The following is a 26,933-nucleotide window of genomic DNA, read 5'->3' on the forward strand; positions in this document are numbered from 1 at the left end:
GAACACATTGAACATAACTGACTTATGTTGCTCCTTAAAACCTCCAAGTTCAGCTAAGCCTGGTAGTCTTGTGGGTCCCCACCAGCCCCTATTACTTGCAAAACTGTCCTAATCATACTACACTAATTGTCCATTTATTTCTTGCATACCTCAAAAATACATACAAGCTGTTTCTCATTCAACCTGTATCCCCTGGCTCACAGTAGGTCTGTGATTGTTTAAGGAAGATACAAATAAATTTAGATAGAGCCTGAGTTAACTTCTATTCATAAAGAAAACACATGATAATCCAGTTAGTGATATAAACCCCAGGCTGTAACTAAAGCAATTAAAAGAATAAAATTTTTCAGCACTTTGATAATGCTTGCTAACACAAAAATCATACGTCAATTACCAATCTTTTTCATTTATTCATGAAAGAAGGTGTCCCAAAGATTTCCAATTGCTAAGGCTTCCTGTGATGAGCAAGTGCTTAGAGACAAGAAAGCTTAATTAAAAATAATAATCAGTAATTCCAACACTTAGTACATTTCAATTGCCTGTGTTTAAAGAACAAACAGAGTCAAATCTGGATAAGCATTTGGCAGATGGAGTAGAAAGCTATATTCAAAGTTTGATGTCACGTGGGGAACTGGACAAACACAAGGGCATCTGAGACCAGGGAAGAGGGTTGGTAAAACCAAGACTATAGCCGACCAACCCAGGAGGTCTAGTGAGTTTCAAATGGAAGATGGAGTTCAGCTTTCACAGGCCCAGATGTGAGGAATTGCCAAACTCCTCTGCCTCAGGCTAGGATGGGTTTTGAACCTCCAACTGGAGGCAAGAAAAATAAGGTGGTGTCTTGGATTGACCTGTTCTTCCTATCTTGACATCCTAGGGTTCTGAAGGAGAGGGTTGCTGGTTACCACTTAGTTCACAGAGCTGATGATTTACCAGACTCCTAGGCTTAGACTTTATCGGGTGACCAGCTTCACCCAGACATCTGACCTGTCCGCCATACCCTTCCTAGGTCAGTTAAAAATATGGTTCCACCACAAAAGACCCCAAATAGCCAAAGCAACCTTGAAAAAGAAACACAAAGCTGGAGGCATCACAATTCCAGACTTCAATTTATATTACAAAGCTGTCGTCATCAAAACGGTACAGTACTGGCACGAAAATAGATCAGTGAAATAGAAAAGCCAGAAATGAACCCACAATTATAATGTCAATTAGTCTTTGACAAAGTAAGAAAGAATATACAATGGAAAAAGAATGTCTCTTCAACAAATGGTGTTGGGAAAACTGGACAGCAACATGCAAAAGAATGAAACTGGACCACTTTCTTACACCATAAACAAAAATAAATTCAAAATGGATTAAAGACCTAAATGTGAGACTTGAAACCATAAAAATCCTTGAAGAGAGCATAGGAAGTAACTTGTATATTGGCCATAGGAACTTCTTTCTAAATATGTCTCTTGAGGCAAGGGAACCAAAATCAAAAATAAACTATTAGTACTACATCAAAAACAAAACAAAAAACAAAAAAGACTTCTGCACAGTGAAGGAAATAATCAACAAAACCAAAAGGCAACCTACTGAATGGCAGAAGATATCTGCAAATAACATACTGATAAAGGGTGAGTATCCAAAACATTAAAGAACTTATAAAACTCAACACCCTCAAAAATGAATAATCCAATTAAAAATGGGCAGAAAACATGAATAGACATTTTCCAAAGAAGACATACATATGGCCAACAGATACATGAAAAGATGCTCAACGTCACTCATTATGAATATGCAGATCAAAACCAAGAAGAGATGCCACCTCATACCTGTCAGAATAGTTCAAATCAACACAAGAAACACCAGTGTTGGCTAGGATGTGGAGAAAGGGGAACCCTCTTGCACTGTTGGTGGGAATGCAAACTGGTGCAGCGGCTCTGGAAAACAGTATACAGTTTCCTCAAAAAGGTAAGAACAGAACTAACCAGGATCCAGCAATTGCACTACTGGGTATTTACCCAAAGAATACAAAAATACTAATTCAAAGGGGTATGTGCACCCTGATATGTACAACAGCATTATCTGCAATAGCTAAATTATGGAAATCGCCCAAGTGTTCATCGATTGATGAATGGATAAAGAAGCTGTGTGTGTGTGTATGTATGTATGTATGTATATGTGTGTATGTGTGTGTGTGTATATATATATATATATATACACACACACATGTATATACACATATACATATATACAATGGATGTGTATATACATATATGTAATGTATGTGTATATGTGTGTACACACACACATATGTACATGTATACATATGTACGTACAGTGGAATATTACCAAGCCATAAAAAATCATGAAATCTTGCCATTTGCAATGACATGGATGGAGGTACAAATAGTACTATGCTACGTGAAATAAATCAGAGAAAGACAAATACCATATGATTTCACTCCTATGTAGAATTTAAGAAACACACACACACACACACACACAAAAATGAGCAAAGGGAAAAAGAAAGAGAGAGACAAACCAAGAAAGAGACTCTTAAGTAGAGAGAACAAACTGATGGTGACCAGAGGGAAGGGGAGTGGGGGAACGGGTTAAATAGTAAAGGAGATTAAGGAGATCACCTATTGTGATGAGCACCAACACAGGTGATGTACAGAAGTATTAAATCACTACATTGTACACCTGAAACTAATATCACACTGTATGTTAACTTACTGGAATTTAAGTAAAAACTTTAAAAAATCTGGTTCTGTTATTTTCAATTTTCACAGGTTTTCTGGTAAAGCCACACACTCTCTTTCTCTTTTCCATGCAAAGTTGGTCATTCTCCTTTCTTCTGTTTTTTGTTTTGTTTTGTTTTTTCTTTGAGCTCCCTACCTCAATGTAACTGGTCAGGAAAAAACCAAAAACTTAAAGATGACTGAGTATCCTGCTACAAGAATGATATGTACAAATTCCACTGTACTCATGCTAAAACACAGATTCCATCGGTGGCCCAAATGGCCCTGAATGACCTAGCCTGGCACTGTCCAACACAGCAGCCAGTAGCCACATGTGGCTATTGAACGCTTGAAACATAGGCAGTCTGAATTGATATGTGCTGCAAGTGGAAACTCCACACTGGATTTCAAAGACTTTGTACCAAAATAACAATAATAATGATAATAATAATGTAAAATTTCATTAACAATTATTTATATTGATCGCATGTTGAGACAGTATTTTGGATATTTTGAGTTCAATAAAATATATATTATTAAATTTAATTTTACTTGTTTCTTTTTAATTTTTAAATGTGGCTGCCAGAAAATTTAAAATTACATGTGACTCACACTGTATTTTTAAACATTTTTTAAAAGTTTATTTTTTTGAGAGAGTGAGCAAGCAAGTGAATATGAGTAAGGGAGCGGGAGAGAGAGAATCCCAAGCAGGCTCCATGCTGTCAGTGCACAGCCTGATGCGGGGCTCAATCCCATGAACATGACCTGAGCCGAAATCAAGAGTCAGACGCTTAGCTGATGGAGCCACCAGGCGCCCCCTCCCACCATATTTCTGTTGGGTGTTCAGCCTCAGTTCCTGTCACCCTTCTAACCACAGTCTAGGCTCCAGGTAAGCTGAATTCCTTTTAAGGCTTCATCTATGTCAGTTTTTTTTCACTTAATTTACTCTTACTCAGCTTTGTGCCAGAGTTCAGATATTACTTCCTTGATATAGTGTGGCATGTGGTCAGCCTATCAAATTTGGATCTCTGCGACCTCATGACCCCATTTGTTTTCATCCATCATGGCACTTGTCACACTGCTATAATGGACCCTTTCTGCCCCTCTGGACTATAAGCAGCAAGAGTGAAGAAACTGTTACTATATAGGGCATACAGTAGGTGCTCAATAAATATTTAAGAAGGAAGGAGGGAGATCTAATCCGATTGTACCGCATCAATGTCACCCAACACCCTATAGCAGGGACTGGCAAACAATAGCCCACAGGCCAAATCTGGCCCGCCATCTGCTCTGGTAAATAAAAGTTTACTGGAATACAGCTAGGTTCATTCATTTACACACGATTTATAGCTGCTTTTGTGAAGCAGAAGTGAATAGTTGCAGCAGAGACCATATGGTCCACAAAGCCTAAAATATTTACTCTATGACTCTTCCAAGAAAAAAGTTTGCTGATCTCTGTCCTATAAGACAATGTTCAACTCTTCAGCACAGGTCACTGCTTACCTGTCCAGCCTTATCTGATGGTACTCCTCCTATAATACCTGTTTCAGATGTGCTGAACTACAGCCAGTGCTGGAAAACCTCCCTCATTCATGCTCATCCATTCCATGTCCAGACCACACTGTGGCTCTCAACACTGTAACATACATAATATGTAATTATAATTCCAGAATATGTAACAGAAATGAATATATACCTACCTGCAAGTCTTTCTTCTTTAGACCGCAAACAGCTCAAGGGCAAGGACAGCTTACTCATTCAACACGTATTTATTGAGTGTGCCCCCAGTGTGCCATTAGGAGCTAGAGACAGAATGGTCACCATGCTCAAGTCACTTACAACCAGTTGGAATGGGATGGGAAATCCACTGTCCTTCAACTGTGTCCCCACTGTCCAAGCCAGTGCCAGGCGTGCTGGAGCCATGCAGCTCATGTCTAAGTGAAGGAATGTCTCCTACCAGAATCACACTTTTAGCTTCACATAACACTACAAGCAGTGCTATTAGGAGTCAGACCCATTTCCCCTCCCAGCCTTGACAGGCGGGCAGGCAAGAAATAATAGGTGAGGACACAGATTTGGGAAGCAAACTGCCTGGATTGGAATCCTGGCTCTGCTACCTGCTCTCTGTGTGATCTTAGGAAAGCTGCTAGACCTTCCTGCGAATCATGCCCCGTGTCTGTAAAGTAGGCAGAAAAACACCCATCTTGGAGAAATGCCATGTAGATTCAACGACCGATACTATAGATGCAAAATGCACAGAGCAGTGCCTGGCCCATAGCAAGTGTTTTATAAGCATCGGCTACATCATTATCGTCATCGCTCTTGTTATCACAACCTAAGGGAGGGTATGTGACACCTTTAGGAGCCTCGTTGGTCAAAGGGGGCTAATGGTATGTGCTCTGCCCACTTTGCTGTGGGAATCTGACTAGAGACATCAGTGGGAGGACTCCATGACCTGTAGAGTGCTCTTCAGATGTGATCCAGGGTGATGATTAGCTCCCAGATGTGTGGGCCAAGACATTGCTGACACATCTGCAAGGCACAGACATCTGGAGGCCTGGCATTCCATCATCTCAACCCCTGCTGCCCTTCCCCCTCCTGCTCAACTTCCTTCCCTCACGCAGCCCCTTCTCCCACCCGGGCGGTGGGTGGGGGTGGGGGGGAGGGCGCAGCTTGCCCGTTCCACGGTTGGAGCAAGAGATTCTTCTGTTCTCTCTCCAGTTTCCATCAGGTCAAGGATGCACAGAGGGTCCATTAAGGCTTCTTATGGGAAGAGGCAAGGGTGTGGAGAGGGAAGGAATGGGACTCCCTTCCACTGGGGTTTTGACAAGCACCCCTAGATGAAATCTTTCCGTTCAGTCACCAGAGCCCTTGGTGGGTCATGGCTACTGCTAGGATGTGATTTCTTTTTTCTTTTTCTTTCTTTCTTTCTTTCTTCTTTTTTTTTTTTTTTTGGAAGTAGGCCAACAGCAAAAGAATGTTTCATTGAATCAAAATACACATCCATTGCAATTTTTTTCTCAGCCATTTTTCCTCTTTGCTTTCCCAAACACAACACTGTCCAGCATAGTTCACAAAGCACTTTTGGAGTTAAGGCTGAGACTGTTTTGCAAGGAATCCCCAAAAGCAAGTCAATTCGGTTCAATACACATTTATTCGGCATCAGGCACCATGCTGGGCCCCAGAGGTGAATTGAAAACACTGCACTGGTGTTGGAGACAGTCATAAAACCCAGAACTTTCTGACATGCTATGATAGGGCTGACACAGAAGTGATCCCTGGCACTTGGGGATCTCAGGGGAGGGGACAGGTACCCAGCTTTTGTACTGCTTGACCCGAGCACAGAACCAAACACATCCTAAGTCTTTCATGGCAATATCACGAATCAGTGAGCCCTACATTTGAGAGTTCAAAGAAGACTTCCCAAAGAAAACACTCATGGATCATGGGTGAATAGGTGCATCAGGGTTCATAGTTGCAAGCAGCAACCACAGAATTTGGCTCAAAGAGAACTCATGGCAAGCATTTGGGGGAGCATGGTCCACAGTTTTCTGTGAGGGAAGGCTGAAAAATTAGACTTGAAAGAGTCAGAAAGCCAGGCAGTTTCAGGGGCTCAGTAGCAAGAAGAGTTCAAAAATTGCACCCAGCTTTGGGATGCCTGGGTGGCTCAGTTGGTTAAGTGTCCGACTTCTGCTCAGGTCATGATCTTGTGGTCCGTGGGTTCGAGCCCCACATCATGCTCTGTGCTGACAGCTCAGAGCCTGGAGCCTGCTTCAGATTCTGTGTCTACCTCTCTCACTCTCTGCCCCTACCCCACTTACATTCTCTCTCTCGTTCACTCTCTCTCTTTCTCAAAAATAAGTATTAAAAAAAATCGCACCCAGTTTCTCCAAACTCCAACTGCTCCTCTCTAGCATCACTCTGCTCAAGACTCAGAGTCCTGGGAGAGAGGCTGTAGCTGGTACATGCAGGTCACCTGCCTAGGTAAGGAGAGGAATGATCTTCAGTGGGAGAATATAATGGTCTGATTTAAGCTCCACCAAGGCCATACCCAGTGGGGCAGAGGTGGTTTGCCCCCATTCTCCCTGCAAAACATTTAGGGTGTTGCTGAGGAGTAACTGCACTGCTGCTGAGCAGCCAAAAAAGACATTGCAACCACCAAACAGCGATAGGCAGAAGAAAAAGGGTGGCAAAAGTGTGCATGATCATGGAAGCTGGGTGAGCAAAGTTATGGAGGTCTAGAAAAATAAGGAATGGACAGGGAATTTCAAGTAGCTTGGCATTACTTGGGTATAAGGCATGAGATCAAAAAACAACCAGGTATGAGCAGGGGCACAGTATGGTGATGCTTAAACTCGAGATTGCACTGGGGAGTGGTTGGGACAATGAAGGAAGCTACGGAGTCTGGTGTCACCCCTACCTGTGTTACTGCTGCTTAGAAGTAGTGTGTTGTTCTTGCCCAGTGTCAGGGGCTGCAGCATGTTCTGTGACTATTACGTACCCCACTGATACCGGGACAAATAGATTAAACAAGTCCAAATACCAGTAACCCAATTGCAGATGTTCTGAGAGGGCTCTGAGCTTGGCCCATCCCCAACTGCAAGTTTCACTGGAAGACTTAAAAGGAAGGGTGGAGAATTCTCATCTGTGGCCCATGCATGCCCCATCCCCCAGACAACCTCAGAAACCTCTGCTGCCCAATATTCATCCTTTGCTCTGTTTTTCTTTGTTGATTTTGTTTGTAACACAGGCCCCAGTGTCTTATGTAATGGAACACATGGCTGGGTGAGAAGCTTCCTCCCGAAAGTTCGGTTTTCTTGGAACTAATTGTGATGCTAAAAGGAATGATCCAGTGAAAACTAAAAACACAAGCCTTTCTTGAGCACCTGCTTTCTTATATATTGATAATATGCTAGCCCCTTTCTTACTTATTGATAATGCTTTCCCTACAATGAACGTCCCAGTGAAGCAGATGAAACTTGTAATTCCTGTTTTCCTGGTAGGAAAACGGATTCCAGGTCTGTAAAGTTCCCATGTTTGGGGAAGCTGAAATTTAAACCCAAGTTTGTCGGACTCTAAAGGCCAATATTCATTCCTCAGAATCAATCTATCCCTTAACAGGTCTTTCTGTAGGTATTTTGTTCCTTGTCACATGGATCTGAACCTCAACTTGGTTGCCTGTCAGCTTGCACCTCTTTAGTGATGGAAAGCTCACCGCTTCACATACAAAAAAGAGCTCTTTAAAAACCAGCCCTTTATATGGAGACAAATCTGCCCCCGCTGGGAAATCCTTTGTCTCCACCTTGCATTCTTGAACCCCAAAAAGGAGTCCCTGCCTCTAGCTGCATGTTTACTATGACAATATCTGAAGATGAGATTGAATCTCAGTGTATTCTCCATGTAAACTCACAACCTCTCTCTTCTCTAATTGGAAATGTTCTTGGAAATCATCTAGGTGTGTCGTTCTTAAACAAGGCAAACATCAAAGTCCCTAGGAAACATGTAGATTCCCAGGTCTCTCCTAATACTTATTCAACTGGAGTCTCAACAAGCGGGGCCAGAAATCTGTACTTCCCCCCAAGCTCCCAGGTCATTCACATTTCTCCATGGGTTTCCATCCCATTCTCCAAATTATATTGCATGGGAGATCAAGATCCAAAGAGGGGAAGAAATTTGCCTATAAGCCACACAGCCAATCAGTCATGTTTTTACATTCTGATAGGGCAAGGCCAGCCTTGCTGATTCCTGTAAACAGCCCCTCTTACACACATGCCTCTCACTCTGCCCTGAGAAGGCTGTTCATGGACTGTGGAATAGAATAGCTTGCCTACAAGTGAGTGAAGAAACTACGTCATCTCTGATCGTAAAACCTAGTGAACTGCAACCATGCTGGTATTTGTACTACAAAAACCTCCTGGGGAAGCTGGCCAGACTTGGCACTGGCCTTGCTTCTTGAGCAGAGGTTAAGGCTTTCTTCCCTGCCCCTCCCTACCTGCGCAGACGTCTGGAAAGGGGATGGGCTTGGGGGCTGCCAAGGGGTCAGGAAAGCACCAGAGATAAAAATCAGGGAATATTCCACTCTTGGTTCTGCCAGCTGAATAACTTTGGATAAGTACTTTTTCCTTCCTGGCCCTCAGTCTTCTCATTTCTAAAATGGGGGGATTTTAGAAATGCTCTGGAGTGGGTAGGGGTGCCTGGGGACCTCATTCGGTTAAGCGTCTGACTTTGGCTCAGGTCATGATCTCACAGTTGGTGAATTCGAGCCCCAGATCCCGGCTCTCTGCTGTCAACGCAGAGCCTGCTTTGGATCTTCTGCCCCCCTCTCTCTGCCCCACCCCTACTCACACTCTCCTTCTCTCAAAAATAAATAAACATTACAAAAAGAATCAGAAATGGGCTGGAGTGATTATGAGAACAGAGCTGCAGAGTCACCATGTCTTAAATTAGAACTCCATCCCAGCCCCTTACTGATGGCACCACTCCGGGAGTGTCACCTGCCCTCCCTGTGCCACAGGGCGTGTTCTGTGAAGTGGCGATGCCAACAGCTGGATTATGGGATATGAGTGACACCTAAGTGAGATACTACAAATAACCCCACTTGGCATAGACCCTGGCCAAGGAAAATGCAAAACAAATGGTAAGTATTCCTCTTATTGTTATTATAACTGGCCATTCTAATCTGAATCTCCAAGAAAGGAGCCTCTCTGACCAAGGGCAGAATACCGAGGTCTTACATTTGAACAGTCTTCCCCAGTTCCTTCACAGATGGCCCCCTCGGCCCCCCAGGGTTCCTCAACCACCCTATGAATGGACCGCTTGGCATAGCCCGGAGGGGATTTCTCTGGGTGTCAGAAGAGAGATGCCCAAAGTCCTGCTCTGGCCTGGATACCCTGTGTCAACACAAACCCAGCCTCAGTTTCTTCATCTACAAAGTACAAAGCCTGTCCACGACAGACTTCATGAACCCTGTCCTAGAAAACTCAAATCAGCACACATTTGCTGAGCACCCAACATACGCTTCAGCCTGACCTGGGCATGAGAGACATAAAACATGGCCATACCAAGGAGGTGACATCTTAAGGGAAAACAGAAACCTGAAGGGATGATTAGAACTCCTGGCTAGGTAGAAGCATCACAGATGTATGGGGATTGTAAGAAACAAACGGAGGAGCCCCTAACCTGCATTTGGGGGAGATATGTTTAGAACAGCTTCCCTAACATAGGCAATACTTCTCCTCTGAGAGTCTTCTGGGTCAACATCAACATACACAACATAGAGGACTGTTTCTTTACTCCCTCCATTTCCAGTTGTGGGCCCTGAGGGCTTGAGAATCCTGGAATATTAGAGTTTAGAGCTGAAGGATTTTTCTAAGAAGTCCTAGTGCCACCAATCTGTTTTTGAAAAGACCCTGAGGGTAAGACTGAGGAGAGACCGGCCTAAGGTTCCCATGGCCTGTTAGTGTCAGAGCTGGGTGCAGGATATGAGTTCTTAGCTTCCTATCTGGGGCATTTGCTGCTACGTGAACTCACAACCTCCCCCCGTGCCCCCTTGTCTTTTTTCCTTTTCTTTTCTCTTTTCCTTCCTTGATCTCCTTTGTTCCTCCCCCACCCCCGCCCTTCCTCTTTCCCTTCCTTCCTTTTCTTTTTTCTTCTTTCTCTCCCCCCATAACCCCACCAACAGAGCACAACTATGGCCCCTTGAATGCCCCTGCTGCCAACTCCTGTAAAATAGGAAAACAGAGCATCTATAGCATGTACAAACACATGTAGCAAAGTTGCCAAAGGGAGACAGACAGTGAGTGCCTTTCAGGGTCTTGCAGTTTGATGGGCAGAGGACAATTATTAAAAAGCTCACTCCCACAGAACTGTGGGTTCTGTTTGGCACCTGCCCTCTTTCCAAACCCTCATATGCTGCATTGATTGCGAATTGGAAGGGTCACTGCTCTCAAGGGATTCTGGGTATTTCATATGCTTCCTAGGATCCTCCCTCAGGGCTCCCTCATTCCAGGCATCAAGGTCAATCTTGCTGGATGCTATTCATGAGCTAGGTCCAGTGCAAGACAGCAGGGTACAAACAAAATCCTACCCAGACCACACTCTTGTGTTGCTCATAGTCTTATGGGGCACAGTGACACTGAGTGAGGAAAATGCTGGAATGGAGGTGGGGAAGTCTTCACCATCAGACCAACTCCTTCTGGGAGAGGCAAAAGGTCTTAGGGAGGCAGTGAAAGACATTTTAACTGGAAGGGCATTACCAGAAAACAAAATAGCACATGCAAAGGCTGAGAGGAAAGGTGTGAGAGGAAATTTTTTGAGATTTTTCAGTGTGGCTGCCAATAAAGTATGGTGCTGAGTACAAGAATGACAGCGACAACTAACACTTATATAGTACTTGTTACACCGTGGGTACTATTCCAGGTATCTGACATATGTCGACCCATCCTTACTAAAATCTTATGAGGGCTGCTATTATTTCCCCTAATTGGCAGAGGAGGACACCAAGGCATGCAGAGGTTGTCATTCGCCCAAGGTTGTTGGGCCCTTAACCAATAGTGTCTTGTATGACCATGAGAGGGATCTCAGTTGTCTCTAGGCCAGGAGAGTTGGATGGGGATCCAGACTCTGCTCCAGACTTTTTGGGACCTTAACCTTCTCTAGACTGGCCAAATGGAGCCATCCATTGTCCCATCGTTAACCTCAACAGAAGGCAGTGAAGGTAAAAAGGACAGAGAAGCAAAAAGTGTTCTTTGTACATGTTATTATCTAATATAATCCCTCATGCCCATGGCACATCTTCCCCAGTGTGGTGGGGGCATATGGAGAACTGAGGCCCACAGAGGGTGAATGGCTTGCTAAAGGCCACCCAACCACTCTTCCATAAAGGTTAGACTGGAACTGAGAAAAAGGGGGAGGAGGAGGAGAGGGAAGGAGAAGATGATGAAGAGGAAGAACCTAGCACTCTTAAGTTTACAAACTTTTCCCAAAACATCTACACTGGCTTTACACAGCCCCTCACTATGGTTCACATACTTGCATTTGGAAGTCATAGCACATTCATGCAGTTACACATAGGTCCATGCATGGTTTCCACCTAAAGCTAAATGGTATTCTTTTTTTCTTAAATTCTGCTTACTGTATCTGCATGATACAAATTATGCCTCATCCATGCACTGTCCATTGAGCCCAAGTGGATTTATCACCCACTTCAGGCTCCATGTTCTTCCTGCTCTAATACTCGACACCAGAGGGGACTGGGAAGACCCAAGGTCCCAGACCTCTTAGTTAGCAAGTCCTGCTGAGTCAAGTTCCTTAATACTGCCCAGATCCAGCCTCACTATCGCAACGACCCCAGCTCAGGCAACCTCATCTTCCTCTAAACATTTATCTATTCTCCTACCCCAGCCCATCCCAACCTATTTTACTCTACCCGACCTTACCTAGTCTCTCTGCCTTGGCTCCTTCCCTTCTCTCTACTTTCCTACTCTGCAGCCAGAGGAGTTTTTCCAAAATGCTTGTCTGCCTATGTCACACCCTGCTTTCAATCCAGGGCCTTCCAATGGCCAAAGTGTTCAGCTCTGCCAACCTCTCCAAACAGCCCCCATCTTTCAGTCCATAGCAGTTTCTCGCCGTGTCTCAAATATGGCGTACTCTTTCATAGATATGTTGGTCTCTCTATCCATAGGGCTATTCCTCTACTGCTCTCCTCACTGAACTCTCACACATCCTTTGACTGTGAAGGCTCTCCTGATTCCTGCCCTTCCTTGGCAGAGTTAATCTTGTCTATCCTTTTCTCACCTACATAAGCTGATGTAATAACTATTTACTGAGAGTTTTTGTTTTCAAGCACCTAATGGCTTTACATACATTAGCTAATATAATCTTCCCAACAGTTCTTTGAGGCAATGTATTTATCCCCTTCATAGATGAAGAAAGTGAGGCTTAGAGAGGTTAATGTCAGCTAACTTCAGCCTCTTAATTAGCAAGACCTGTTGAGTGTGACTTATAAATTTCTCTCAAGGACCAACCCCTCCTCGCTGTAAATTGTACCACCAATATTTAAACCCAGATTGGCTTGACTCCAAAGTGTCTGATTTTATCACACTACCTTTAGTTAGCTAAGTTCCAAGAGTTTCTTAAAGGCAGACTTTGGGTCGTGTTCATCGCAGCACTCTAAACCTGGAAATCAGTCCTCAGGCATTGGCTGGAAGGTAGAGGGATTTAGCTTTTGACTTAGGATGGGGAAGAGGGGCACCATCCATTTGTTGTAGGAAGCACAGTTATCACTGGTTTGAATTACTTAGTCTGTCCAAGTTTAGATGTCAATATCTCAAGATCATAACTAACTACAGAATTTGGAACAGGTTATTCAAGTGATTTAAACCTCAATTTCTTTAACTGGAAAATGGCAGTAACATGGTTATTTTGCATGTGGTTAAGTGAGATAAGTGTGTAGTCACTGATGTGATGAGCACTCTCGAAATAGTAGTTACCAGTGTTTGTCTATGCAGTCCCCTCCTCTTTGTCATGAAGCCTGCCTAGGGAAGTAATTCCTCAACCATACAGGAGGATAAAGTCATCTAGGGGTGATTCCCTGTGCACCTCTGATACACACCTTCTTTATTCAATGGAGGACACCATATGAAAAGTCCCACATTGCCAGCACAGTGGGAGGTGAGCTCCCTGGGCATTTTCCATGGCAGCACATGAATCATCTGGCTGTGTGGAGGCCAGGGCACTGAACCCAACAGCCTCAGGTGCACTTCAAGAAATTTTCTTTTCTTTTCCTTTTTTTTTCCCTAATGAAACATCTTAACAGACATTGGTCCAACTAACTTTCCCACCATGGCAACACACAGACACACACCTGTCTCTCCAAGCTTCTGGAATCCCCCTCCGGAGAGCCTGATGGGGGCTGCGAGGAGCAGCAAGGCTCCACAGTGCCAGGAAAAGGGGTTTAAAACTAGAGAGGGCATGAGCAGCAGAATGAGCTGGGGACAGGCTGATAGCACATATTGTGGTGGCATCACACATATGTGATGGCACACTCAGGGGTCAGCCAACTCCGGCCAACCAGGCAGCTATCCAGAGGCCACAGCTGTCTGTGAAGGCCTCAGAGAAGCCACACACCTCTCTTTGCAGCTTTTGCACTGTGTTGGGTTCTGCCATCACAGCTGCTTTACCCTGAGTTAAACTTTTGATACTCTTTACAGTTCACACATCGCACAGGACTGCTAATCATTAATCCTTTCTCTCTCTTTTTTAAAATTCCTTCTCTTAATCAGAATTCCTTAGGCCTCTCCCAAAGCTTCCTACTTCTCTCTCCAAGATTCAAAGAGTTGTGCATATAATCTAATAAAAGAAGAAATGACCCTACTATACATTGTACTGAATAAATTACAGTTACTTTCTTGGTCAAGCCTCATAATAACCTCACAAGGTGGGACTATTACTAACCCCATTTTGTTGATGAGGAAACAGAGGTTCTGACGGCAAATTACTTACCCAAGGCAATAGCTAGTGAATGGTGACAGAGATAGATTCAACTTAATTAGGCTCACACCATGGTCTCAGCACACTGGGGAGTTTCTGCAACTGTTGGGCTAATTTTTCCTTTGGGTTGGGTCAAGACAATGGAAAGCTATGATAATGGGGTGACTCAGCAAAGGCCGGGGACCTAGGGTTTAGGAAAGGGCATACACGAGAGGAATTTAGAACAGGGCTTGGCATGTGGCAATGTTATACACTGAATATTTGTGTCCTCCTGAAATTCCTATGTTGAAACCTAATCCCCAGGGTGATGGTATTAGGAGATGGGGCCTCTGGGAGGTGATTAGGTCTTGAGGGTGGAGCCTCTTGAATGGGATTAGTGCTTTTATGAAAGAGACCCCAGGGAGCTCCCTCTTCCCATCTGGTCTGTGAGGACACAGCAAAAAGATAGCTGTTTATGAACCAGGAGATTCTCACCAGACACTGAATCTGCCAGCACCTTGATCTTGGACTTCCCAGTGCCAGAACTATGAGAAACAAATAGGTGTTGTTTATACCAGTATCCTATTACACCAAAACTAAGATAAGGCCACAGACAAAGGCAGGCAAGTGTTCAATGAATGCAAGTATGACTTTTCTTTTCTTCTACTTTTTTTTTTTTTAACATGTTGGTTCCTCTCTGAAAATATTATGCCTAGGAGGAGGAGTCGGCAACACTGCAGGAGAAATTTATTCATCTAAACTCCACCTACATACTTGCAGAAACATAAATCCAGTAATAATGAAACTTCTTGAAAGAGTATCCTTGAGCTTAGATTGCTAGAATTTGAGCAGACCTCTAGGCACTGAGTTGTCTGGAAGAATCTCTCTGTGCTTTGTTTCCCCATGTGTAGTAGAGTTGGGGCGAAGTGGCTGCGGGGGACTCAGTATGTAGGTTTTCAGGAAGGGGACTGTTGACCTCATAGGCACTCATCAAAACTGAGAAGTAGGCATATTTTCAACTGCTTACATTTTACACCTCTCTGAATTCCCACAGTGCCTTACTCTCCTCTCTTGAACAGGTGTCATCCTTGCATAATGAGATACCTGACCACATGCTTACTTCTTCTGCAGAGCTAGCTCCTGTGAGCTTTTACCAGAAAGTTAAGACTCTATAAGGCCTCTTTGTACTCTACCCTCCCAGGTAACACACTGGAAGCAGTTCATTTGCTTTTTAAAAGGAGACTCCAGGGGTGCCTGGGTGGCTCAGTTGGTTAATTAAGTATCCCCTGACTCAGGCTTTGGTTAGGATCTCACACTTGTTGGGTTTGAGCCCCATGTTGGGCTCTGTGCTGACAGCTCAGAGCCTGAAGCCTGCTTTGGATTCTGTGTCTCCCTCTCTCTTGGCCCCTCTCCCACTTGTGCCCTGTCTCTCTCTCTCTCAAAAATAAACAAACACTTAAAAAAATGGGGTGCCTGGGTGGCTCAGATGGTTAAGCGTCCAACTTCGGCTCAGGTCGTGATCTCAGGTTTGCGAACTCAAGCCCCACGTCGGGTTCTACACTGGCAATAGGGAGCCTGCGTGGGACCGTCTCTCTCTGCCTCTCTCCCACTAGTGAGCTCTATCTCAAAATTAACTTAAAAATAAATAAATAAATAAATAAATAAATAAATAAATAAATAAATAAAACAATGGCAGAATGCCTCCCCATGACCTCAAGATCCGAACTGCCATTGCTTCTTGCCTGGAAAATAACAATAGCCACCCTCTTTGGGGCCTTCTCTCTGGCCCCATTTCCACTTCTGCGGCCAAAACAGTTTTTCTTAAAGAGCAAGCTTGGTATTTCACTTTGTTAACATTCTTTGGTACCTCTCAGTTACTTCAAATATGGTCCAACTTTGTGTCCAAAGCTTCCAACACTCTGCCTAGCCCCAGCTTGCCCTCTGGCTATTTGGGTCTTTATTCTCATGGGAAGTGCTTTCAGCCCCGGAATGTGTTCTGTTTTCTCTTATCTCTGGGTTTTCAATGTTCCTGGTGGCCCATCTCATTCCTCCCCACTCTCTTTGGTTTACCCCTCCTGTCCTTTGGGCTTTAGGCATCACTTTTTCAAGGAAGCACTTCCTTGAAGCACTAGTTTGTCTCAGGACCCAGCAATGAGTTAAGAACACCCTACTGCAGCCTGAATTCACTGACCCACCTCTCTATAATCTCCAAGGGACTGTACGGTCCGAGAGCAGGGAGCTTCTCACTCTTCCGTTGCATGCCCAGTGCCTGGCATATAGTAGGTAATCAATAGATATCTGTTGAGTGAATACACAGAGGTCCCCCAGGGGCAAGAAACACTACCCAAGCAGAAAGAGAGACAATAAGAATTTTTAATCCATGGAAAGTGCTGCAGGGACTCTGTCCAGGCCCACAGGCAGCAGGAAGAGGCAGGGATCCTGCAAACCCAGTAGTGTCTGGAAAATGAAAAGCCATAAAGACCCAAGCTTCCTCACTGCAACAATCCTCGGGGCCTCCTTCCTGATGCTGAAGAGGTCAGATTGTCTCTCCATGGGTCTCCTCCAGGGCCCACTGTGGGAAGGAAGCTGAGTGTGGCAGGAGGAAGGAAGAAGAGCAAAGGCCGCTTGGTCTCCACCTGAAAGCCCCTCCCCTGGGACTGACCGCCATCCATAAGAAAATGTTTAAAAAGGAGAGACTTGGATAGTCAAATAATATCTTAGAAAAAATAAAAGAGAAAAAAAAACGGATAATTCCAGCAGTTACAAAGTTCTCTGTCGGCTATCCACAAGAGAAAGAGTTTGCTTTGGCCTCGCTGGCAAGCCTCATCTGCCAGGCCCATCCTCAGCTGTCCCCCAGCCCCCCCCAGGCCCCAGGATCCACGAGAGTAGGGCTCCCCCTCCCATGGAGAGTCTCTGTGCTCATGGAGGGCAGTACCCTCCCTCACCGGCCCTTGGACTCCCCATACGTGTTTCGGGCCATGGACACCATCTTCTCCTCGCATGTGATTTTGGTGTCCTTGAGGATGCTGTACCACACCATACCCGCAGGCCGGACCTCCTCGCTGCGGCAGAAAAGGTAGGGCACGGTGTCCACGCGGCTCTGGATGTAGGCGCTTCGCAGGAGGCTAGAGCAGTGACCGCTCACCCTCTCCAGTCGCCGCAGGATCAGGTGGGCCTTCCTGAAAGGCAGGACGAGACAGCGATGAAGAATGAAGCCCAGATCAAAGCTTAAGCCTTTGACAGTGAATAAAGGTCGACAAGAGAAATGAGGACTTCCTGTCCCAACAACCTCCTAACCATTCCTGGCCTGAGTGTGATATTTCAAACACCCATTTGAAAATCACCTCAGAATCTGTCCTCTTCAACTGTGCAATGTGTAAAGAATGAAAGTGACATAGAACCTTTGATCCAGCATTTTCATTTCCAAGAAAAGAGAGTCCCAGGAGTTATGAAGTTACCAGCCTTAGGGCTCTGACCAAGGAGAAATTATTATAATAATCATACACAGAAACCACAATCACAACTAAAATTTATTGACACTAGCCATGCTAGGCACAGAGTAAGTGCTTTGCATACATTTAACAGTTTTATTTAATCTTCACAACAGCCCTGAACATACTGTTCTTTCCACTCACACAGAATGGGAGTAGAGCCCACAGCTCAGAGAAATGATATTGCATGACCAAGGTCAAACATCAAGTTGACCGTTGGGGCTGGGCATTCGAATCTAGGCCTGATATCCATGAAGCTCCTCTCTAACTTCTGCTTTTGTGTTTCTCTATTCTCTGATACTCTATTCTTTTTTTTTTCTTTTTGAAAGAGAAAGAGAGCATGCAGAGAGAGAGAGGGAGAGAGAATCATAAGCAGGCTCCGTGCTGGCACAGAGCCTGACACAGGGCTCGAACTCATGAACCATGAGATCATGACCTGAGCCGAGATCAAGTCAGATGCTTAACTGACTGAGCCACCCAGGTGCCCCTCTCATACCCTACTCTTACAGGCAGGAAACTTGGAGATCTTTCATCAAAGCCTTAATAGCTAAGTTCCCAAATCAGATTTCTCTAGATCTTGTTTTTGTCATCTCTAAAACAGTGAGGATGGTCTTAGTTTCACAAGTTCGTGGTTAAGATTTACCATGAGAAAGGACCATAGCCTGACATAGAATAAGCTCCCAATAAATGATACCTACAATTACCAAGAATTGTTATGATAGTATCTTGGGATCAGGGTCATACTGAACACTAGTCTAAACAAGAATCACCCTGTCCTGTGGTGATCATCATGAGTAATTTATCTGGAGTCCTTTATCCAGCACCAGAAAGAGGATCATTGAGGAGGTCTGATGGCTGCATAGAAGATTAAAGCTAGAGAGGATCTCTGAGATCCTTGGGTCTCTCAATGATGGCACTATTGACATTTGAACCAGGTAATTTGCTGTTGTAGAGGCTGTCTGGTAGGAAGTTTTGCAGCATCTCTGGGCCTCTGCCCGTTAAGTACCAATAGCACTCCTTTGCCCCAGTCCTAGCAATGAAATTGTCTATAGACATTGTAAATTCTCCTCTTGGAGGTGGGGGCAGGGGGAATCACCCCAACTGGGAACCAGTGACCTGGTCTCACCTACTGTCATTGAAGATGTGAAAACTGAGGCTGAGAAAGGAAAAGGGGCATCCTCTTCCCGGATCCCACCATAGACTAGTGTCACTGTCAAGGTGTCCATCTCCATGTAGAATCCAGTTTTCTCTAGGTTCCACCATCTTCAAGATACCCAAGGGCTGAGTGAACAGCTCTCTCATGCTGTCCTCTCCATGCCCCTCTGAGACCCCAGGAGGGAGAGCATTTTACGACAACATACCCCACAAGTGGGAGACTGTGTCAGGCACCTGCATGGCGACTGAAAAAGGGCCGGGCTTACGTGTGTATGTTTTGTGGGCACGATTTATGAGGTACCTTTCAAAAAGTCCTCTTTGTATAGTTCACCACTTGGGTGGAATATTTCCTGAGGTGCCAAGAATTCATAGCTTCATAATCACACTCGAGTTGCCACTCTGCCCACAGACCTCTCTCTCCCCTGGCAGGCCAAAGAAGAGCTTGAGGAGTACGTTTCTCTCTTCTCCTGGTTTGAGTCCTTGCTCTGCTCCTTAATAGCTCTGTGTCCTTGGGAAATTTACTTAACGTCTCTAAACCCATTTCTTCACTTGAAAAATGGCACTGTTGTGAAGTTAAAGGAGATAATGCTATTGACTGCTCATTTACTGAGCATTTATTTTATGAGAGGGCTCTATATTCAGTGTGAAAGACCAACAGATGACAGATGACAATGTCAATGACAAAAAGGAGAATGATAGGAGGAGGCATGGGGGCCGGGAGGAAGCAGAGGAAGGTGCCTAGGTAGGATTGGGGATATCCAAGAAGGCTTCCTAGTAGAAGGGCAACTTGTATTGAGTCTCATAAATAAATAGGGGTCAAAGAAGACAAAGACATAACAGGAGGGATAGGGAAAGGCATAAAGATAAGTGATTATGTTGAATTTCTGAGGATTTACAGTTGGAATGCCATGTGGTAAGTGGGGACACAGTGGGAAAACTGGCAAAGTGGCAGGAGCCAGCCATTAAAACTCAGGAACTGGGGAGTTGGTTGTACCAAGTAATGGTGCACCATTCAGGCTCTAGAGCCTGACTGCTCAGGTTCAAATCCTGGCTCAGCCACCTACTAGCTCTGATATTGAGGGAATTGTTTAGCCAGGTGTGACTCCATTTCCTTATCCATGAAATGGGAATAATGTTTGTTATCTACCACAAAGACTCATTAAAAAAAAAGCATTAATGAATCTATAACAAGCCCTCAATAAGTGTTATCTAGATTGGTAGTCTGGAAGGCAAGTAGGGGAGTTATCAAAGGGTTTCAAGCTGCCAAGTAACAGATTCAGAGCTGGACTATTTAAAAGCATTCCTGGATGCCTTGAGGAGAACCGAATTGGGGGAAGGACAAGCCTGGCAGCAAGAAACCAGGTAGGGCACACATCCAGGAGTCAAGTGTTTCCTATCATCACACTTAAGGGTGCTGGTTTGCTTTTTCTATGCTTTCAAAAAGCTGCGTCCTCTTTCCGCTTCCTCATTTATAACAAGGGAGGGACATTTGCCAACCTCATAAAGTTATAGCGAGGATTACAGAAGTTAATACACACAAAACCCTTAGAAATGTGTTTGGCACATTGTAAGTCCCCGATACAGGGTAGAAAGTACCACCCCCACCATTGCCCCTCATCATCACTGTTTCCATACTGGTATAAGTCTTGGGCACCTTTGCAAGTCAGTGGCAGAAGACAGACAGAAATAGGAATAAAGTGGATACCTAATCATTAGTTTGGGGGCTCAGAAATCTTCCCAAGGGATTTAACAACTACACTAGGACTTCAATGATGAGACAGGTTTTTAAGGTAGATGGGGAGGCAGAGGAAAGAGCCCATCCAAAGTTAGATTACCAAGAGCATGCACAACCAGAACTTTGAAATGGTTAGTGCAAAGAATGGATAAGAGACTAGTCAGTTTTTCAGATCTCAGACCATCTAGACTCTTCAAAGCCCTGGGGAAGTGTTATATTTTAGGGGCAATGGAGAGTGACTGTCTGATTCAGACAGTCACAAAAACAAGCCACGGATACAAAATGAGGTTGGAAAGGGGAATCCCTCCAACATGTCCAAAGGCTTTGTCTCCAAAGGCCCAGCCATTTCCTCAGGGAGAATTCTGGAACTCCAATGAACCAAGCCTCCTTTTGAATGGATGGGGAAACTGAGGTTTGGAGTGAGAAAATACTCGGTCTAAAGGAACACCTGAAGTTAGTAACAAAGGCAGAACAAGAACCAGAGCTCTTGGTTGTACAGAGCTGAATTTAAATATCTGGGCCTGGAGTCTCAGAGTCAAATCCTAGCTCTATAACTTAACAGCTATGTGGATCATTAGGAAGTTCTTCAATGGTGCTCTTAGTTACCACATCAGTAAAATGAGAGTAATAACAGTGTTCTGGGGGGAATGAGATGAGCTGAGTAATTTGATTACTCTCAGTAAATGTTAGCCAAGGTTTAAAGTAGCATACTGTAGTAGAAAGGACATAGGCTTCAGAAACCATTAGGGTAAGTCACTTCTCTGTAAGCCTGTTTCCTCATTTGTAAAATGGGATTAGAGATGCTTATTTTGTAGGGCTGTTGTTAGGCTGAAATGAATGACTGCTGTAGGCATCCAGCACAGAAATTTGTACTCAATAGGCACTAAACTGGTGCCAGTTCACTTAACTATCCCCTGCTCTTTGTCCACAGCACACACTGCCTCAGACTTTGGCTTGCATTTAGCCAACAAAGACAGGAGAACTCAGAAGGGGACACCATGGAGACAAGGGTTGGAGGTGCTCAAAGGCCGGAGAAGAGGAGGGGGAGTGAGAGACCAAAGGTGAGAGAGCTGGGTAATAAATTTGTAGGCAATGGAGATCCATAAATCAAAGGCCAGGCATGCTCCAAGCTTTCCCTGGAGAGGGAATCGTAGGTCAGAATGACCACTTTTCTCAAATACCGGAAATGAAATCTTCCTCATTGGAGACGGGACCCAGGCCTGCTGGGATAGGAAGCCAGAGGTGAAGGAGTGACAGTGCACATTAATTTATGGTTGTATTAGTGGGCAAGGCTGAGACAGGAATGGCTTGTGGAGGAGTCAGGGGCTGAGTTCCAATGCCACTTCTCCGGGAACTATAGAACCTTTGACCGACCATTCTATTCCCAGCACCATTACCCAATCAGCTGTTGACACAGTTAGTGGATACAGACCTAATTTCTAAGGGGGCCCTGGAATGGAGGGGGGAAAAAGAGGCAGTAGGGAAATGTTCCTATTGGCCTCTCCCCCTCCTCCCTATCTCCTTTAGTTGAGCTCAAACGTCTCTGTGTTAGCTGACCTCAAGCTTAATGAGAGTCGAGGGCATGACGTGGTTGCACAAAAACGAGACACAACCTCCAAAAGTGGATAGCACAGATTAAGAGAAAGAATGACTTCATTCATGTTGCCCTGGTCAGGCCACATCTGGAGAACCCCAGTCACTTCTGGTAAGAGGGACATGTGCAAACTGTAGCCAGATCATGATGCTGAAGCTTGTCTCAAAAGCAAGTCTTAATGAGGAAGTGTGGAAAGCAGGAATGGAATGTGTCCTCTGAAGGGAGAATTCAGGCAAATGGTTATGTTGTTCTAATAAATGAAGACTAGTGGAAAGAAAAAAAAAAACCTGAAATTAAATATAATCCTCACCACAATTTTAGAGTTCATACTTCAGTCCCAGTCTTTAGGTGGTAAAAGTGAGGCTTGGGCTGGTCATATGGTTTGACCAGGGCTAACAGAGTGTGAGAAGAGCATCTAGAGCTGTTGCAAGGCACCCCAGTGTTATCAATGATATTGCTCCAAAATTAACAGAAGGTGAATTTTGACTCAATATGATAAAAAACTTAAAACTAGAATCCTTGAAATCTAGAATGGACCCTTCCATATCTCCAGTGGTTTTCCTTCACTAGAGATGATCAAATCAAGTAAGTTTTAGAAAGGAGTCTGTCTTGGTCTGTTTGGGCTGCTATAACAAAATACCACAGACTGTGTCATTTATAAACAATGGAGATTTAATCCTCACAGTTCTGAAGGCTGGGAAGTCCAGGATCATGGCACTGAGGACATGTGCTGTGCGGTAGCTAGTGAGGGCTAGCTTCCTGGTCCACAGATGGTACTTTCTTGCTGTGCCTCCACATGGTGAAGGGGCAAAGAATCTCTCTGGTCCCTCTTTTTGTAAGAGTACTAATCCCATTCCTAAGGGATCCAACCTCACGACCTAATCAACTCCCAAAGATCCCATCTCTTAATACTATCACCTTGGACATTAGGTTTTGAATCTACGGATTTTGGGGGGATACAACATTCAGACCATAGCAGACTCTAATGGTAGTAGAAAGTGGAGAAGACTTTTGTGGTTCTTGTTTGTTTTCACTGACAAGAATCAAGGGGTTGATTCACAGATACCATCTGGTGGGCATCTGATGAGAACTTCACGATAGATGTGACACAACTGCCAAGGCACAGAGTTGCTGACGTAAGAGGACCACATTTGCTGAAGTTCTGTTCTTGCTTCAAAGTCATGCTGAAATTTCACCTTCAGGAAGTCTTCCAGAACTTCCCAGCTATCATAAGTCATCTTTTACCCTTTGCTGCTGAAGCTTTTTATTTCTCTGTTGAGATATATAATATATTCTGCCTTAGTTGTGTACATATCTTGGGATGCAATGTGTTATAATGGACAGGACGCTGGTTTGAAGTTTGCATTTTGAGTTTATTTTGAATTTGGCCTCTGGCAGTTATTAGCTATGTAACCTTAAACAATTTACTTAATTCCAGTGATTCCCTGTTGCTTAATCTTCAGAATCGACGGTTTAGGAGATGAAATGAGATGTAAATGACCTCGCCCATAATAGTGCTCAACTAGTATCTTCCACCTGCTTCTTGAACAATGTAGAAGGAATTAATAAGAGCGAACTGACTTGAACTGAGGAAATTCTCAGGACTCAGCTTTCAAAATCCCAAATTCTCCAGCAGGAATTGATAAAAGGAATGGAATGGCATTTGAGCATCCATGTGGACCTAAGGAAATAATATGGCCAGGTAGGCAAAATGTTTACACAGAGTTGTTTATAACAGCAAAGCACTTGGAAGAAACCTAGTTGGTATTTAACAGAAGACTCAAGTAACATACAGTACATTCAAATAATTGCATGGCTAAAGGGCCTACCCAGATAACACAGTACGTGTGCATCCAAGAGAAAAGACCTATTAAGTATAAAGAGACAGCAGAACATGGTGTATCTATTTGTTGTACATAGCAGAGTTGGTGAAAATTTTGCTCTGGTTGTAGATACAGGTATATCCTTAAGCCTGTATCAGCATCCCTATTCATTTTCTTATCCAAGTCATATCTAGAAAGGTATGTGCACACTGCTAATGACTTTATCTCTGGGTTGGGATTATGGGATTCAGAGTGCAAAATTCTCACTTTCCACTTTATATACATCCACATCATGTAGATGCTACAGAATGAGCAAGAATTACTTTTAGAACAAAATACAATAAGGTCTTTCCATTTTGAAAACCTGCGTATATACGCATATATTTTTGTAGCTGGTGTGATGAATCTGAGCAATGAAACCATGGTTTCATGGCGTTGCAGTAGTTCACTGGGGTTACTTTCAGCATCTAGCCTCAGACCAGTCCCACAAAACAGAAAACAAGTAGCTCAATACTGCTGTCTTGATATAGATCTTCAACATCAGCTTTGAAATGTGATTTATAAGAGTGAAAATATTTATGTTTTGTCTTCTCCTTATTCTCTCGCAAGAAACCATAAGACCTTCCCAAGAATTCATTCCTTAACTGATGGTAAGAATGACAGAGTCTCAACCAACCCAGTGATTTCAGTGTGGAACAGAAACAGACTACAAAATAGCAGCCAACCTTGCTATACTACCAGTGGGAACACTGATCCATAGAACACTTGTTCAAGGTCATCCTGTGTTTTGTATTTATCCACCCTGAGGCATCTTCAATTATAAGAAATGCCACTGATTTAATAATAGCCTTTCAAGAAAAGGAGAAAGAATATAACACTTAATGTGCACACCCATTGTGCACCGTCCATCCTGATTTCAGAAATGTCAAAATATGCAACAACAACAAAGATTAAAAGTGCACGTGAGATCATAGGAATATGGCCCGAGAAGCCTAAGTTTGCTCTTGTTCAAAATATCCTAGAAATCCCAAAAGACTTAATCCCTGATAGCTAAGGAAAGGGTTAATAGAATCTTGAATTGAAAGAATGACATCAAGTTTGCTTATTTTCACTATGGATGCAGCAACCATGGTTCATGGGATATGCCAACTCTTCTCAGATAGGAAAGGCCTATCTTGCTATGTTGGGAAAAATCCTAGGCTAAACCAAGCCTGTGATGATTTCTGTGATGTATTAGCAATGTCTACCATGGAAGCAAGAGGGGCTGAGACAGTAAATATATCATTATAGTCCAGAAAGATCAATTCACTGAAACAAAATCCCTTCAAGTGCTTGCTCTCTTCTTCCTATTCTGTCATTTCAGCCATACGTGGCTGAGAGGATCATCGAGAAGCCCAAGAGTGGTCAAGTATATTCTATTGGAGCAAATTCTGGTCCTTAGCCACCTATGAGCTCAGTTTCTCATGTCTAACAGAAACCGTATGGCTGGGCCAGCTGGGTGTCAGCAGGTTTTCTCTGAGTAGCTGTTTGTGGCACCCACGGCTGCCACAGGAGCCAGGCTCTGGAGGACAATGGCCTGATAGATTTATTAGGCAGAGATAAGAGATGCCCAATTTGTCACCGAATTTTATGGGGGTATATGACTATAGTTTTAAGGAGAAGTATGGAACATTTTGGGGTTTGGTGATTCCTGATAGAGTTCATTCCATGGCATCGGTGGTTCTGGGAAGTGCTCTTAACACCCTGGCCACCTAGGTCCCTGAGAAACAGGACATGCTGGACTAAAGGACAGGCAAGGTGTCCCTGTTCTCTGGTCTTTATGACCTTGAGGGCTTTCTGGTTTCTTCGCTTCCCAGCTGGAAGGGACTTTGGAGTCCAGCTCTTTTACATTACAAACAAGGTCCAGAATGGGAATGGAGGTTTTCCAAGGTCACGCAGCTAGTGGGTGGCAAACCTAGGACAGGAACCCAAGGCTCCTGGCTCCAGGGCAGTGTCTTGCTCTCTCTCTCTCTCCTTTACACTTTGATACTCTGCACACTTGCGAACCCTTCGGAGTCATGGCACATTTACCCAAATTGTTCCTCTGTTTAAAACGTTTACCTGGCTTTTTGGGGGAAAGAACACACTCCTGGACAGAGCTCACAGGAGCCATCATGATCTGCCCTCTGCTGAACTCACCAGCCTTGTTTTCTTTTCCCCCCTCTCACCTTGAACTCTCTGTCCCAATGAGAATTATACTTCTTAAGTGTATCCTCTTAATTACCATCCCCCAACTCATCTTTGCATTGGTTGTTCCTTCTGATGAAAGCATCCATGGGAGGACTCCTTTGATGCTAAGCACAGACTTCACTGTCTTCTCCAAGGATTCTTGTTTGAGGTCCAGGTCTGGGTTAGCTGTGCCAGCTGTTCACATCTAGAACCCTGTCACTCAAAGTGTACTTTTGGGACCAGCAACACTGGCATCACACCTGAGAGCTTATTAGAAATGCAGAATCTCAGGCCCATCCTAAGCCACTAAGTCTATTTGAATTTTAGCAACGCTTTCACGGGATTCTCATGCCCATTAAAGTTTGAGAAACACTGCAGTAACCAGCTTCTCACCCTCCTTTTTACAGCATGCTTCTTGTAACATGCTTCACTGCAACTACCTACAGACTTTTGCTCACTGGATGCTGCTCCTTCTAAGGCAGGATCTGTCTTCTTCACTCATATATTTCCAGCCCATAGCACAGAGCCTGGTACATAGTAAGCACATTAAGTGAATCAACGAATAAGTAAATTAATGAAATGTGGTCTCCACAGGTCTCTTAATATTTGCAAGCACAATGCATTTTTTTATTGCTACTTTTGAGCTGGAGAGACCTTAGGGTTCATGGAATTTAGTTGTTACCAACTGTGACCTATAGATCTTTGATAGCTCACAGAGACTTAGGA

The 26,933-nt window shown here is 44.1% G+C and overlaps 1 protein-coding gene across 1 annotated transcript in view; it reads right to left on the reverse strand.

The window, feature by feature from the left end:
• Window positions 1-16,138: 16,138 nt before the first annotated feature.
• LOC125920717 (astrotactin-2) overlaps window positions 16,139-26,933 on the reverse strand; it is a 243,710-nt gene continuing 232,915 nt past the window's right edge. Inside the window, exon 10 of the mRNA XM_049627838.1 lies at window positions 16,139-17,380. Within this exon, the coding sequence (XP_049483795.1) occupies window positions 17,143-17,380 (238 nt within the window). The 3' untranslated portion in view covers window positions 16,139-17,142. The remainder of the gene's footprint in view (window positions 17,381-26,933) is intronic.

The sequence above is a fragment of the Panthera uncia genome, chromosome D4 (genome assembly GCF_023721935.1).
Source record: "Panthera uncia isolate 11264 chromosome D4, Puncia_PCG_1.0, whole genome shotgun sequence".
In the NCBI taxonomy this organism is placed as follows: domain Eukaryota; kingdom Metazoa; phylum Chordata; class Mammalia; order Carnivora; family Felidae; genus Panthera; species Panthera uncia.